Source organism: Schistosoma haematobium, chromosome ZW (assembly GCF_000699445.3).
Source record: "Schistosoma haematobium chromosome ZW, whole genome shotgun sequence".
In the NCBI taxonomy this organism is placed as follows: domain Eukaryota; kingdom Metazoa; phylum Platyhelminthes; class Trematoda; order Strigeidida; family Schistosomatidae; genus Schistosoma; species Schistosoma haematobium.
Window position 1 is genome coordinate 66,554,001 of NC_067195.1, and position 16,803 is coordinate 66,570,803.

The following is a 16,803-nucleotide window of genomic DNA, read 5'->3' on the forward strand; positions in this document are numbered from 1 at the left end:
ATCATATTTATCAACTACCATTTCGTTAAGATACTTTCAATATCATTCAAGAAAATAAATATAAGACATTAGGTGGAAAAGAAAAAGAAATTAAGCTATAAACTGTAGTGATATATGTGTCAGTATCTTTTCGGATGACTATGAAAATTTTCTATGTTGAAATAGTTAGAATTGAAAAACGCTCTATTTCGGAAACAATTATTTTCTGAGTAGTTCATGCATGAAATATAACAGAGTATCAGAAACATTTATAGAATGAAATAGAACAAAACAAAATTCACTTCACTTCTACTAAATATGACTGGTTTATCTCATACCCTACATGTTTATTCAATTTCATTCTTACTGGAAAATGTTGGAGTAAATTTTATCCACATTAAATATGAGAATAATGGAGATAGAGTTAATTACATATTTCATTCTGAGAACCCATTACAGATTCTTACATGTAACTTGATATATGTGTACAAGACCTGGCCTAAACTGAGTGAGTTGGTAATTTTTGGGAAGCTGGTGAAGATTGTCCGTTGCATAGTTTTAATCATATATTGACTTTAACTAGTGAAGTTTTGGAAACCAGAAAGCATTGACTTGCTGTATTGTGCTAGTACTAGATTCCTCAGTCGGAGATCGAACAGGTGCTTAGTACTAACTGATTTTCAATGGTTTTCTAGCTAAAGTTAATCTGTGATGTAAACTATAATCAGATGATTATTTGCTAGAGGTTTTTTGTGATCATTCAGTATTAGAGTCATAAAGTTAGTTGTATGGACTCTAAGGAAATTAATTAACATCTTGGTACTAACTAGGTAATTTAAACTATAGATATACACCAGTTACATTGGTCACTTTGAGGAACATGTTGATCATATGGAATTATTGATCAGTTATGTAAGAAGGAATTCGCAATTTTTTCCCATCAGTTTTGTCTGTCCTTAAATAACTTTTGAACACTTTCTGATCATTCAGTGCCTTATTTTCATTCCAATGTTCTAAAAATCAACTGATCAGCTGAAAGGCATTGACCCGTGATAATACAAATCAATAATCAGCTACCTGACTAATCATCCCACGATAAACTACTGAGACTAAAAACTGAAGCCATACATTCTCTCACATTCACTGAGTGAAAGGAAATTAATTTTTTGTGAACCTTTGATCCTAATTTTACCACATCTTGCTGCTCACACTGCTTTTAACTGTTTAAATTATCTACACCCAACTTACTGTCATAAAATTATCGTTATTTGTATTAACTGTTGATCAAAACAATCAGGGAAGTAATTTAAAGTTGATATGATTTACTTTCAATAAATCCAATGCTTATTATATAGCAAATATATGGTTATTGTACTTTTTGTGAAATCAAGGAGGTAATAAGTCTGTGGGCCAAAGATGTCTGGTGAGGTATGTAAATTTGAGGTAAAGAAAACTGCTCATTCACTTCATCAAAATCTCAATAATATCCAATTAATGTGAGATTGTCATAAAGGATATCAGGATATACTTTCCCGTTCAATAATAATATTTGAACAACAAAACTGATAACCTTTCTCATCTTATTTATTCACGGTTAATATTGCCCATGATACATATTATGTATCAGTGCAAATGTCTCTGTCAGCAGCTTAAGAGAATTCACGTAATATTATGAATCCATACTACCATACTTCAAGTGTTATTCTTGATATATTCAAATTCATTAAGAGATCGAATTATAAGAAATATTCAGCAACTGAATTCCAACCGAAACAATTAGATGCATTACTCAATAGTGGACATTTTTTATTCAAATAATCAATGTTTACAATTGTTCTGTTTCAAATAGTCTGTTAACAGTCGTTCAGTGCATTGTAATTCTTAGAGTACATTTGTGATTTATTTCGATGACTCTGAGTTTATCAAAAACGATTGATACTATTTTCTTACTGTAACAACAATAAAATTCCGATTTATATATTATATTAGGATGGCTTCATCAATGTTGGCATTTCTTCGCTTAATAATTCAACCTCTAACGAAAACATTAATCCAAGTTCTGTCTGTTAACAATCTGAAGTGATAAGTTTAAAGGAAAACTGAATTTTCTCGTATATTTTATCAGAATTATTCTGTTTATGGCTCATCGAAACATTTGAATGAAGAGAGAAATCTCGAACTCAACATTTCTTTTTATTGGAGTAACTTCAAAATTTTATTTACCCAGTTTTAAAATAAAAATGAAACAGAATACTATCATTTGATCTAACCTAGGATTCTTATTCATCTCTACATTAATTAAAATCAATCAGTTCAAGGTTGTATTTTTTTAAGAAAACATATCGAGATCTGTATAAGTACATTTAACTGAAAGTTTATAGTGATTGAGAAACATGAACTGAATTTCATTTTTACAAAAGTCCTACGAAACGATCCTTCTTAATTCCGAACATTATTTATTCTAGGAGCAGATAAAAGTCCAATGAGATGAACAACTGTGTGGTAAAAATTGGTTGAAAATGTATATATATATAGCTTATGGTATCCATATTCTCTACTACTATTGGGTTAAAGATTGGGGCAAGTTCATCACACCTTGATATATATAAGCATTACCACTTCTGACTGATAAGTTATAATGGTTGACTTCTAATTTCTTAGGAAGAAAGCAATACTGTTTTATTTCTGAACCAAAAATATTGGTGTGCAAGATTAAGAGAAAAGTCGCAGTTCGAAGCTTCGTCGTAAAAATAATTTGTCTTCAAAACTATCTATTTCGCAAATTCAACCAAATTTTATGCAAACCTTCATCCATATTTAAACGGATAGTTTCCACAAAATTGGCAACCGAATATCCAGAAATCACATGCATGAAATCGTGTTTATAAAAATTATAGTTAATAAAACATTGGGAGTTATTGATTCCAGTAGCTGAGATACTAAGAAATAGAAATTTATATCAAGTATAACACTTTTATAAACATTATTACTGCAATACAATCATGCTTGAAGATTATGCATTCATTCGGGTATCTATTCATGTCCATCTTGAAACCGTACTAGATGTTGCTTCACGATTTCGTGCATAATCATCTTGAATAATAATAATAATAATAATAATAAATCTCGTGTATCATATACGGAACGACATAAGGATTAAATGCAATGAGAGAGAGAGAGAGAGAGATCTATGCCTACATGACTGAAAAAGTTCATAAAATATTTTTGGGCATCAGTAGTTACCATTGAAATTATTGCTACATGGTGGATACATTATACATAATCAAGAGATTTTCAGTTAAAAAAGGGAGATTAGATTGACTTTATATTTACATGTATATATTACGTTTGGGTAATTTATGTACTTCAAATAAACTAGCAAACTACATGTAGTTTAGTTTTATGTAATGAAAACGATTTGTTTTTGAGAAATTTAAGCATTATTCAAACATGTCATATGATTGTAAATGTTATTTAAAAAAACAGTACTAGAGTCCAATATTTAGATTACATTATATTTAATAGAATAATTTTTCTGGTTAGCGTTTTATTAGCGAGTTAGTTTTCTACGGGATGGGGTCACTAACCCCATGCCCAACACTCCATTTTTATCCGGGCTTGGGACCTGCAATAGCCCTCGGAGGGACTCCAGGCGGAAAAGCAAGATTCTCTCACACAACACAACATGCACCAATCCAGTCACAATTGACGGAGAAGATTTGGAAGATGTAAAAACCCTTACATATTTGGGCAGCACCATTGATGAACAGGGTGGATCTGATGCAGATGTGAAAGCGCGAATCAGTAAAGCAAGAGCAGTATATTTACAACTGAAGAATATCTGGAACTCAAAACAACTGTCAACCAACACCAAGGACAGAATTTTCAATACAAATGTCAAAACAGTTCTACTGTATGGGGCGGAAACCTGGCGGACAACGAAAGCCATCATCCAGAAGATACAGGTGTTTATTAACAGTTGTCTACGTCAAATACTTCGGATCCGTTGGCCAGGCCCCATCAGCAACAACCTACTGTGGGAAATAACAAACCAGATTGCAATGGAGGAAGAAATCAGGAAGAAGTGCTGGAAGTGGATAGGACACACACTGAGGAAAGCACCCAACTGCGTCACAAGACAAGCCCTCACATGAAATCCTGAAGGCCAAAGGATAAGAGGAAGACCAAAGAACACATTACGCCGAGAAATGGAGACAGACATGAGAAAAATGAGCAAAAATCGGACAGAACTGGAAAGGAATGCTCAGGACAGGGTGGGTTGAACAATGCTGGACGGCGGCCTATGCTCAATTAGGAGTAACAGGCGTAAGTAAGTAATATTTAATAGAAGTTATCAGCGGCATGTTTCAGAACGAGAATGTTTTCTCAGCAGTACTACCATTACTTGTCTTCTTTTATTTTTTAATTGAAAATGTTAAAAATAGTTCCACTGTTCCGTTGTTTTTTTGTTGAATAAATTAACTTCTTTTATTATTCACTTGTTCTATTTACCTTACCGTTACTTATTAAATTTAATGTGGATAGATTGTACTAGATTACATTTAAATACATACATATAAAGAAATGCATATGTAGACATATATATATATGTATACTCATATCGAATAAATACATGTACTTAAACTGCTGACTGTTCCTGTTATAATAAAATAAAAAGAAAAGGGAACAGGACAAACATAAAAAAAGAGAATTTTCACGATAAACATTATTTTCTGTATTGGCCTAGTTTCTAATTGGCTAACGTTTAGATGGATATTACAAAGATAATATTATATCAACAAAAAACAAACAAACAACAAAATGCAACAGTTTATAACAGTAACATCTTATTTATTTATTTATTCATTATTTAATATGTCACTAGTACCGTATAAATTACCATAAAAATGATCCCATTTACATGGATAATTATCAAGAAACAAACAAAAAAATTTTTTTTTAAATTATTTATTTTATTAAACAAGTGAGCATTACCATTTTATGAACAATAAAATTTGATTGGAAGTTCATGTTATGGAGTTATTAATTTTGTCTCTACAAATATTTGAGTATTTTCTACAAATGATTTTATTAATGATATCAATAATTAATTAATTAATCAATTTAAAATTGAATAGTGTTTTATACATTTCACTTAGTAACTAATTGTATTATCAATTACATTATATTAAATTGAATAAATAATTGTAAAATAATTATAGTAAGTCATTTATATATTTACTTATTATTTATAATTAAATAATAATAAATTGAAATGTTTTAGATTAATTGTATTTTCTCAATTATTTTACAATCGAAATCTAATAGACTATTATATTAACAGATTAACAATGTAAATGATAAAAAAAAGTTTAGATTTATGTAAAGGTATGATAATTATTTTGATTGTTTTTTGTTTGTTTTTTTTCTATATCGGACAAAAGTGTAGAAAGTCTTAAGTGTTTTAAGTAAGGTATAGTAACTAAAAATATGATTACACCCACAGTTTCATTGATATATATATGTATATAAGATATATGTGGGTAAAATATAAAATTAGGTCATTATAAGGGATTAATTAGGTGATGAACGTGTTAATTCTCAGTGTGATGTTTTTTGCTTTATTCAAATAGGATAATTAAAAGATAGTTATTATAGTGATTTACAAATATAAAGGATGCTTAGATTATTCTATGAAATTCAGAAAAAACTATATTCATCAATAAAATTACTTATCTATCATTTTATAGATATTTATTATAATCGTTTTCACTAAAATTTACAGACCAGCAAACAGTTAAAACTATCTTTATAGTACATAACATGAAACATACATTCATTTCTAAGGTTGACAAAGTAGAAATATTATGGTTTGTGGAATTAAATGAATTCATTTAAATTTCAACCGATATTCATTATAAGAAGATAATAAGGTATTGTATTAAGCATAGTGAAGATTGACTTTCAATTATATACGATAGATAAAATGAGGTTATATCGAAGAAAGTTGCACAGCGTACTCAAATATGTATTGAACCTATTCGAATTCCAGTCAAAAACTATCATCGACTGGATATTTCAAGTCATTTGATATGTTCAAAAAAATAAACAAAATGCGTGTCATTTTTAAATTTATGTGAAGATGCGCCATGTAGTTCCTTTCTTCATTCTGGTGAAATTTAATATATTGAATATCATTAATTCGTGTTTAAAACTCTATCTTAGTTAGCACAAAAGTCTACAAAATATACATCTAGTACTTCTATATTATGATTTTGTTCAAAATGAAACTTAAATTCTGAAAACAGATTGTATATATTAGATCGTTTTCTTTGGAAAAAATACAACTATTTACTGAAAATAATGTTAGGTTATAAAAAAGATTGTTAAAATGAAATCCCTTCTTATAGGTTTGTTAGGAAATCAATTAAGCTCCAAGTGTCTATTTGAATCACTTGAAAAAATATTTTTTTTGGTTTTTCAATCTTCAATGATTGATTTCCAAGAATAGATTAAAAAATCGATAAATCATTACGTGTTGAAATAAAATTTTTGTTTTAGTTTCCATTCACATTTGTTGAATCCTGAATCAAAAAAACATCATAGTACAAGTTTGATCGAAAGTCATGTTGATTACATTATTTTGTTGTTATTCGGAATTGGTAATCTTGAGTTGGGTTATTAGAGGTTAATATAGTATTTTCAAATGAAAGTCCTAGGATGGGCTGTTGAAAGATATCCAGTTTGTTTATTGATTAGTAACTCAAGCTCTTAATATATTCTAAACATAGTTACTAAGATAATTTATGTATACTTAATCAATCTAAAAAAGTTATATAACCCTTTAAAGAACTGTTTGTGTGGATTCTAGTTTGAATATGACTAAATACAAAAGAATTAAGTGGCAATGTTTTTGGATACTGAATCAGAACTGTATACTTATCACACCCTGAAAGTTAAAACAAAATGTACCTTCTATAAGAACACGTTTAAGTGATAACTGTTTAAAAACATTCAAACTTAAAGCAACTGATCCTCAATTTCACAAGTTTTCTTTATTCGGAAAGTAAAACTGGTAAACGAAACGGAAAAATTTCAGTCTATTAAGAAATATTTGCAGTAGCTAATTTAATATTTCATTTTATTCATTAAGACAAAAATTTATTTCAATCACTGAACCCAAATGTTATCTTCAATATTAAGGAAGTATAGTACAATTTTTGAGATCATTCGAAATTAACTTTACATTCATCAATCAAAGTACTATCAAAATACTTTCAACAAACATCAGAAATCAGTAAGTGACCTTTTGAAACGTAATAAATAAACCCTGTGTCTATCTGATAAGATAGATTTATAAATTTGATTAACTAGTAAATTTATTGTCAATACAAGGCAGGACCTGGTTATAAAAAGAAATATATTTTACAATAAGTCTTCAAACTTCAATGTACAAATAATCACTAAATGTCATCAAATAATTTGTCAATATAAATTCGTCACTAAAAGTTTGTTAGCATACTGCTGTGGTTTCAGTGTTGATATATCTTAGTCTTGGGAAAAAAAAGAAATATATTATGTGATCAACAAGAATGATCAGTTGTCTTAATGTACCTAAGCGATTATGATAATGTAATAATTGTATACGGCAATATGGTATTGTTTGATAAAGATAATATTTTTATCTTACTGTAAACTTAATAAAACTAAAAATCAATCATAAACGCAATCACATATTCAGGAAAAGAATTTCAACTGTAAACAAACATTATAGAAGCGCAACTAATTATAATAACACCAAACAAGAAGTCAATCTATATTATAACCAAATGTATTAATTAGTAAATGTTTTACAAACTGACCACAAACTTTCTGGAAATGGAAAACGATATCAATCAGAGATTTCCTACAAAGTTAATTGTCACTTTATATGAAAATATTGTTTACTATGTATTTTTTAGGATTATTTATCGTTGAAATCCACTTGATATTGTTTACTTGAATCTTCTCATTGATGTTTGAGATTGCAATTGATCAGTCTCTTATTGGCATATGTGCATCCTGTGCGTATTGCCTCGATATTGCCTTAATTCCAAAGCATTATAAACAAAGGTGGAACGAAGCAATACGCACTGTATGCACATATGCCAATAAGAGACTGACAAATTGCAGTCTTAACTATCAATCGGATGATTCAAGTAAATAATACCAAGTGAATTTAAACTTCACCCCATTGCAAAAGCAGGTGACTATTAGGACTTGGTAGCTAGGTAGATAACGCGATGGCGTTTGAAGCGAACGGTAATAAGCTCGAATTCAGGGTTGAACATCAACTCTGAAATGTAGGTATATCCAGCTGACGTGTTTCAAATAGAACGAAACGCACGTCCTGGATTCAACTGCCAGCCACTATCTATCTTTGCTTATTTATTGTTCATTTTCAAAATGAGGGATAGAATGCTAAAGATTCCTGAGCATTTTATTAGTTTTTAATTATAACATTAACTCAATGACTTTAACATTTTAGTACAGTTACCTTTTGTCAGCTTTAACAAGTAACCGTACATAAAACAACTTACTTATATTCAGTACACTGAAAACGTGTAGATTATGGAAATATATTCAAATATATGTCAGCAAAGTGTATGCATTTAATTCCAAGAATGTTACTGTGTTAGTTGAGGATATTTGGATGGATATACGTTGGCTCAACAAATTGCGTTTCAATTTTGGCATTGAACAACTATTAGTTGTTTTATTTGTCCAACAAGGTCAGTGAATGAGAACAACTATCCGATCTGAGAAGTATAAGTGATATTCATAGAAATCAACAGTACAAATACGTATCAAATAAATATCATGGATAGGAGGTCTTAAATATTGAATAATAAATTTTTATGTTATTGCAAGAATAAATAATAAACTTTCAACATGTTTTACATACCTTTGGTTTAGGTGGGCAACAACAAATAAGAAATGGAAAACGTTTCTCGATTTCCAAACGAAATTTAGGATGTTTGACTGCATATACAATAGGATTGTATACTGCAGATGTTTTTGCAAATAACACAGGGAGCTCCGAGTAGAACGGAGTTAACGAATCTCTGCTTCCAACCAGTGTCATTAAGCATACAATGGCGTAAGGAGACCATGACATTAAATAGAGAAGAACAAGAATAATAGACGTTTTAGCTGCTTCAATATCTGCCTTCTTATCGCCTAAAAATATCAAAGCAAAGTAATAACAAGGAGTTCATGAAATATTTGGCCATTCATGATCTCAAAAGGGAATTTATTCCTTTAGAAAAACAAAATACCTATTTACTAAAAGTGACTGAAGTTCGATTGCATTGGGGAAGCGTAGCTGATAATTAGATAAACTATTAACTGAAAAGTCATGAGCTGAAATTTTAGTAATATTTTAAGAAACCATTTGATTTAAAAACTTTATTTTCAAGCTAATTTTGTCAGATTTATAAGATCTTGAATTATCTTATCTCATCCTCAGATCACTTATTGTTGACATTGATAATGTTTAGAGAAGACACCAAAGGAACATTCAGTGCTTATCTAATCAGTAAACTTTAAACCAGTTCTTAATATTAAATACATTATTTATCGTTTTAAAAAGTTTCGATTTTCTAGTGTATGTGTTTCGTCATTACTACCATAAACCTAATTCGATCAAGATTGTAAATAAATCATCAATAACTGTATGTTGCATCATTTCGTACCAAGTTAAATAAATCAACCTTAATATTGGTTTATGATGTTAACTGAACTAAACCACTCAATTTAGTTCTAAATGTTTTTTAAGTTGATTCACTCACGTAATGAAACAGTTTATTTATTTATTTATTTTAAAATAGGGACCATAAATTGTGCATAATATTGTTAAATTAAGATTACTAAAGTTCATATGGATGATTAACCAGTATAATAAAGGGCGGCCTGCTTGAGCATCTGGGCTACCTGTTCCTGCCATCCAGATATTTCAACAAGTTATCTATTTTTGTTCGTTTTAATATATAAATATGTTTATTAATCGCATAACCTATTCTGCTGCGTTTCTGAAAAGTGTACAACCTTTCGTTGTCAGAGTTACAAAAAACTCAATAAGAGCCAATGTGGTTGCTGGCAATATACAACGAAAAGAATGCACATTATTCAGATGTTCATTTACTGAATTACTAACATCTAGCTGGCGATCACTCGATATTTATCGCCAGAACCGATCAAGAAGAAAGAAACGGAAACTTGTTGAAATACTTTACGCTGAGAATTCTATATTGTACCAAAAATATAATATTGAATAAAGCTGATAATAATAATAATAAATGATAGAACATGGATACTATTAGTATAAAATATAGTTTCTATAACTATACATAAATTTGATATTATAGTTAAATCTAATTGCATTTACGTTTTTATTAATTTACACGGAACGAATAAATTGATCAACATGATAAAAACTATAATACACATAAGATTAGTAGCCTTTTTAATTCTTTTCACTAATGATATAATAATTTTTCTTAATCATACATTAAGGTATAAGATGAAAGTATTATTGTTGCCAAAAAGCCATATTTCCAATTTGAGTTGTCATTGAATTCAGTAAAACATTAAAGTGTTGATTATTGATATGGTTAATTGAATTTAGCTTTCGGATATTTTGAATAATGTTGTTCCGGGAGAGAAATATAGATTCTTCGAAACTTTTGCTTTGCTGATTACAGCAATGATCATAGGGTCACGAATTCGTAACAAAAAGAGCTTTGATCTAACAGTTAGATGTATGAAATATATGTAGAAACACATAAATTTTAAACAATCTGTAAAATATAACGTTTCTAAAAGTGTATTGTTTAGTATTTCACTTAATAATAATATTACACGAATATCATCCAACTTGCCTGTTTTCATAGCCGATGGATTTTGTGCATTTAATGATTGTGCCATTTTCATTAATTCTAATTCATTGAGTCTAACTGTTTTAACAATTTGATAGTAACTGAAGATTATAATAAATACAGGACAAAGAAATCCCAATATGTATAATCCTGCATTAAATATTAAGTTCCGTATGTCAGTTGATAGGTAATCAAAAGTACAAGATGTATGAAAACCTTCGGGTATATAACTTCCTGAATCATTAAATTGTCCATTATAATGATTTGCATAGATTGTAAAATAAAATAAAATGAATAATAAATATTGGAATCAAAGAATAACTTAGTCTAAACATTAGATAGAAAATAATGAAAGTGAAGGACATTAAGAGTTTGTTCTTCATGACAATTTATAAAACTTAGAAATATGTTTAGAAATGGTTTATATTTAAGCATACATATTTCCAGATTCAGATCTAACACTTCAACGATATATATATATAGGTTTCATTTAGGTTAATGTTCAAGTGAAGATTTATCTATAATGTTAAGAAACCGTCGATCAACTTTTGAATGTATACGTCAGATTTACTTGAATTTTCGTTTTATAAAAAAATTATAACTCAAGGTAAATGATATTGTTAATACTTTTTAGTAGAACCTTTATTAAACCACCTGTAGAATAACAGTTTTGTTTGCATATGACACTTCATTACATAATATTCATTGATTAGTTGATTTTTGTAAGTGAAGAGCATCAAATATTGTGAGGTGAAGTTAACTATTATTATTATTGATCTTTCGAAAAGAATTCTAAATCTTATTCACTTTAACAACCTATTTGTTTACAACATCATCATTATCAATATGATTGCAGCTGTTTCAAGACTACTATTATAATTATTGTCGATTTCATTATTTTGTCTACTTTTATTAACAAACATTTGTACATACCTTTCGTGAATGACTGTCATATCATTTTTATGCAAGTTCGATTTATGTAATTATGAAAGTATATTACTAGTAGAGTGGATAATTTGATGAATATCTTTTACAAGTTATATTCATCAAGGACTTATTTATAAAACTTCTATGTATTTGGATGATTTCAAACACATCGATTAAAGTGGATTCATTCTATTCTTGTTTTAATAAAAATACTATCAAAGAAAAAAATTGTATGAAATCACTTAAGTGATTCGTTTGGTACTGCTTGTCTTGTATCTTCCTATTGAGGTTTAGGACTGCAATTGATCAGTTTCTTATTCGCATATATGCATACTGTGCGTATGCCTCAATATTACCTTAATCCACAAGCTATTTGTAAGCAATGATGGATAGTGGCTAGCAGTGGAATCCAGGACGCGCGTTTCGTCCTATTTGGGACTCGTCAGCTGGATGTACCTGCACCTCAGAGAGTTGATGTTCACTCTGGGACTCGAACCCAGTACCATTCGCTTCAAACGCCATCGCGTTATCCACTCAGCTACTGAGTCCTGATAGTCACTTACTTGTACAATGGGGTGAATTTGAATTCACTAGATATTGTTCTGTTTGTATCTTCCCATTGAGGTTTAAGACTGCAATTGGTCAGTCCCTTATTGGCATATGTGGATACTGTGCGTATGCCTCGATAAGTGATGATTATATAAAATCAAAAATGATATTTATTCATTAAAAGCAATAAATTAACATATAAGAACATGTAATTCAGTGATTCTATACTAATTCACATAATATTGATGGTTTACTCTTATATTTCTATGACAATACTCATTGTTTATTTTCTTAAGTCATCAGGTATAGAAATTAGAATACCGTTTATATTAAAATTGAATTTCAGTTTATTTCTTTGATCCATTTATTTTATGGGTCACAAAAAGGATATCAATAGTTAAGAGAACTATGAATGAATTTTTTTAAAAATTATGATCCTATTTTGTTTAAAGATTGGAATTGATAGTTTTTCTGGAAAACTGAAAAAACAATTTTGTGCTTGAGAAATCTCATTCCATAACATCTTACATGTATATGGATACCAATACACAAATGTACTTCATATTTTTCGAGAAAAAAAACACAAAAATTAGCATTTATAACATTTCATGCTTAATGATGGTTGTAACGTTAAATAATCATTGTAAATAATGTTCTTGTATTTTTTCGAAAGTTTTGAAGATAACATTCTAGAATGATTATCGTATAAACAATAATTTAGTATTTATATTGTACCATTTAATTAATGAAATCGTTAGATAATTCTCTAACTAAAGCTCTTGTAATGAACTTATCCTACATGTCAAGAAATATAAATCTAAATGTACTACAATGTTTAGCTGTTTCACTTTCTTGGTATAATTTCTGTAAACCTACTGATTATTTGATTATCCAAATTACCGGTTAATTTATTTATTGGCGTTTTATCAGTGGAAATATACTTTCTTGAAATAAATTGGTGATGTTCTGTCAACTATTTGAAAAGGCATCCATTAAGACAAGTTATATTATAATTAGAAATCCTATAATCAGAAGCTGAAAAAGAAGTTCTGAGATGATTATCTTAACAACTAAATTTAGGTTAGCAACATATATGCAAAACGTATTCGGTGTTCTACACAATTATAATGAAAGAAATACATTTTTCTTAACAAGCCGTTGTAAAATTTAATAAAAGTCATTGATGAATAAATACAGAATATTTGATGGTTAATGGATATTAGATATAAAGTGAACATTATTTCGATAGTTAGTTTGTAAAATGTTTGCTGTTACGTTAATCTAATTGAAATCAAAATATTTCCTTTAGAAATTTTGGGAAGATTATATTCTTCTATAAGTCAACGAATATTGATAAGCTCTAAATAAAAAAACATCTTATTTAAAACAAAAACGACTCATAATAAACTAACCATAACCGAAAAATGGTGGAATTGACCATAATGCTGACCATATCCATGTGATAAAAATCATAACTATAACTTTTCCATAAGTGATACGAGAAAACGTTTTAAATGGTTGTGAAATTACTAAATATCTATCCAAAGCAATAAAAGCCATTGTTGTTAATGAAATAAATCCAAATATTGAACCAGCAAATCCATATAACTCACAGGCTTTAGAAATGAAAAAAATTTTTTATACCCATTACCAGTGTATGAACACAAGTAAAATTTCAAACAACACCATGTGCATTGTAGTTTACTGAAGTCATTTGTAAGGAACAGAACAAACGAAATATGCTTATCTTTCAAAGCCTGGCTTCAGGAATTAAGTACATTTAATACTTTTGTTCATGATCAATTATCCATCTAAATAAACTTAAGCAGTTTCACAGAACTTAATTTCAGTATATTGGACAAATATTCGTTTATTCTATACAACAGTGTATACTTTTTTGGAATAAAAATATAAAATACAACTTGAATGCGATCACTTATCTACACGAAATTATTGTGATAATTCATTGAGACTTATTTGGACCTACCACATATTGTACGATAAAATCTATGATAATCGATAACCTGTAGTGTTACAGATGTCACTATGAGTTCCTATCCTATTTTATAATAATCATCACCTATTGAATTGGACATTCGATCACAAATAAAACATAATTTTATTTGGTTTACATTAAACATTTAAAAAAATATTTATGATTAGTTTGCACGAAAACGGTTAATAGATGTTTTCCCTATTTTTGTGTACATTTTACTTACTAAAACATAAATTATATTGAAATGAAGTTCTACATAATTTTATATATTAAACAAACGTAAAAACCATAAATATGATTTTCGACATTTGAAATAGAGAAAAACACACACAGAAAAAGAAATCAGATAAATGGCAGTAAAGATTCTACTCACCTAATTTACCCCATCCCCAACGTTGATTAAATGAAGCGATTGTTTTTAGTGGGAAACCATTGATAAGTGCAAAAGAAAAATCAGAGATAGCTAAATTAACTATTAGCATATTTGGTGGTGTTCGTAATTGTTTACATCTGAAATATATAGTTAAAATTAGATGCATTAAGAAATTTTTTATTACATAAAAGGATTGTTTGTTCATTTTATACGACAGACTAATTATTAAAATGTATAACTTTTACCAAACACTATATAGCTTAAATATAGATTCATTTGTTTACCAATAAAAATGTTGAGTTCATGAGTCAGTTTAAGCTAGACCACCATGAAGAACCTGGAAGCACTGGACGACCGTTTCGCCCTAGTACGGGACTCATCACCAGCGCACACATACGGTCTAGCTCGCCTGACTTGAACCCAAGACCTCTGGTCTTGCGCGCGAATGTTTAACCTCTAGACCAGTGAGCCGGCATCTAACGGTATTAATCTCTAACTCCAACCAATCAACGAAATTGGGCCACCATTCATCATTGTCATCAAGAGGTATTTCATGTAGTTCTAGTGAGAAGCAGTGACCAGTGGAGTTCAACCGGTTCTGTAGTGAGATAGTAACTCACTGAATACAATCGTGGACGTTGATGCAATTTGGTGAACTAGTTGAAGTTAGACGTTAAACTGTTGGATGCCGGCTCAGTGGTCTAAAGGTGAGACGTATGTGTGCGAGACCAGAGGTTCTGGGCTCGAATCGCGCGAGGCAGGATCGTCGATACGCACTGCTGAGGAGTCCCATACCGCAACAAAACGGCAATCCAGTGTTTCCATGTTTTCAATGGTGGTCTAGCTTCAATTGTCTTACGAACCCAACTATTAAATTATTACAATGTTCACAGAAACCCTCTTCTGATAAAAATGTTAAGAACAATGGTCACTCTTAGTCTTCAGTGGTTCCACTACCTTATGACACATCAATCAGTCTTGACTTTCAGGTTTTGATAAATAGTATTCCTGTAGATTAGTTTCTGAAAGAGACTTTTACTTAGTTTATTCGAAAGCTGCCTTTCAACCAATTAAATACCAAACCAAAGAAAGGGAAGTAAATTTTTATTTATAACTTAAAAAAATCTTATAGCAGTATATGCCTATAAATAAATAGACATCGCAAACGGATTGTATCATGCCGACCTGGAAGACAATGAACTAAGGTTTTAACACAGACTAAATGAATAAAATTAGTCACAGTTTCAATGTATGCAGTACTTCTATATGACACAAAATATGGAAGTTTTACGTCAGGTAATGTAAGAAATTACTTTCATCCTTCTAACTTTTCAATGTAAGGTTTAAACATAGAAAAAACATTTCACTGAATTCACCAGAATCAATATTTCCCAATTTAATAACCATATTGAAAAAAACGATCCATTTCTCAATTATTTAAATCTATTTTCTACGAGATTTTTATTGTGTTTATATGTGGATTTATCGGTTGACAAACGAAATACAAACATTTTGAACAAAAACTTACAAAAGAAATAATGTAATTACCAAAGAATTTCCCATTACTGCTAATACACCAACAATACCAATATAAATTCCTACTAAATAGTAATACAATGGATCAGGTTGAGTAAATTTATGCCAGTGTGGATGAACGATTGACATGAAATCATTATCATCTGGCCAAAGAGTAGCAAATGTTAGGTTTTGTTTCATATTGACCGTTGCAATTAAAATTTATAATCTGTCAATCAATCAATGAAAAGGTATAAGCATATTTTACTACATGTAATATTATGTAAAAATCACTTCTGAAATAATTAGGAAACAATTGGAGTTTTGTAATTCTTTTCAAAACCTGTTGTTTACGTCTTTAACCTTTTTTTATTGTCAAAGGTAATAGGTTTTTCTTAGTAAAATAATTAATCTGATATATTTAATTACAATAAAATCAAGAATAAAAATGAATATTAAATAAAGGACACATTTAAACAACTATGATTTAAAGTGATTATTCCCGCTTGCCCTCGCATTAATGAACAACCTTGCTTTTTTTCTCCCTT

At 29.4% G+C, this 16,803-nt stretch overlaps 1 protein-coding gene across 1 annotated transcript in view; it reads right to left on the reverse strand.

Annotated features, from left to right (window-relative positions):
* The window catches only part of OPN4_3 (Melanopsin), a gene marked incomplete at both ends in the record, with an annotated part of 29,042 nt that extends 12,586 nt beyond the window's left edge, over positions 1-16,456 (reverse strand). The window contains 5 exons of the mRNA XM_035732389.1: positions 8,924-9,198; positions 10,899-11,129; positions 13,784-13,987; positions 14,741-14,877; positions 16,269-16,456. Coding sequence (XP_035587405.1) covers positions 8,924-9,198; positions 10,899-11,129; positions 13,784-13,987; positions 14,741-14,877; positions 16,269-16,456 — 1,035 coding nt within the window. The remainder of the gene's footprint in view (positions 1-8,923; positions 9,199-10,898; positions 11,130-13,783; positions 13,988-14,740; positions 14,878-16,268) is intronic.
* Positions 16,457-16,803: the final 347 nt, after the last annotated feature.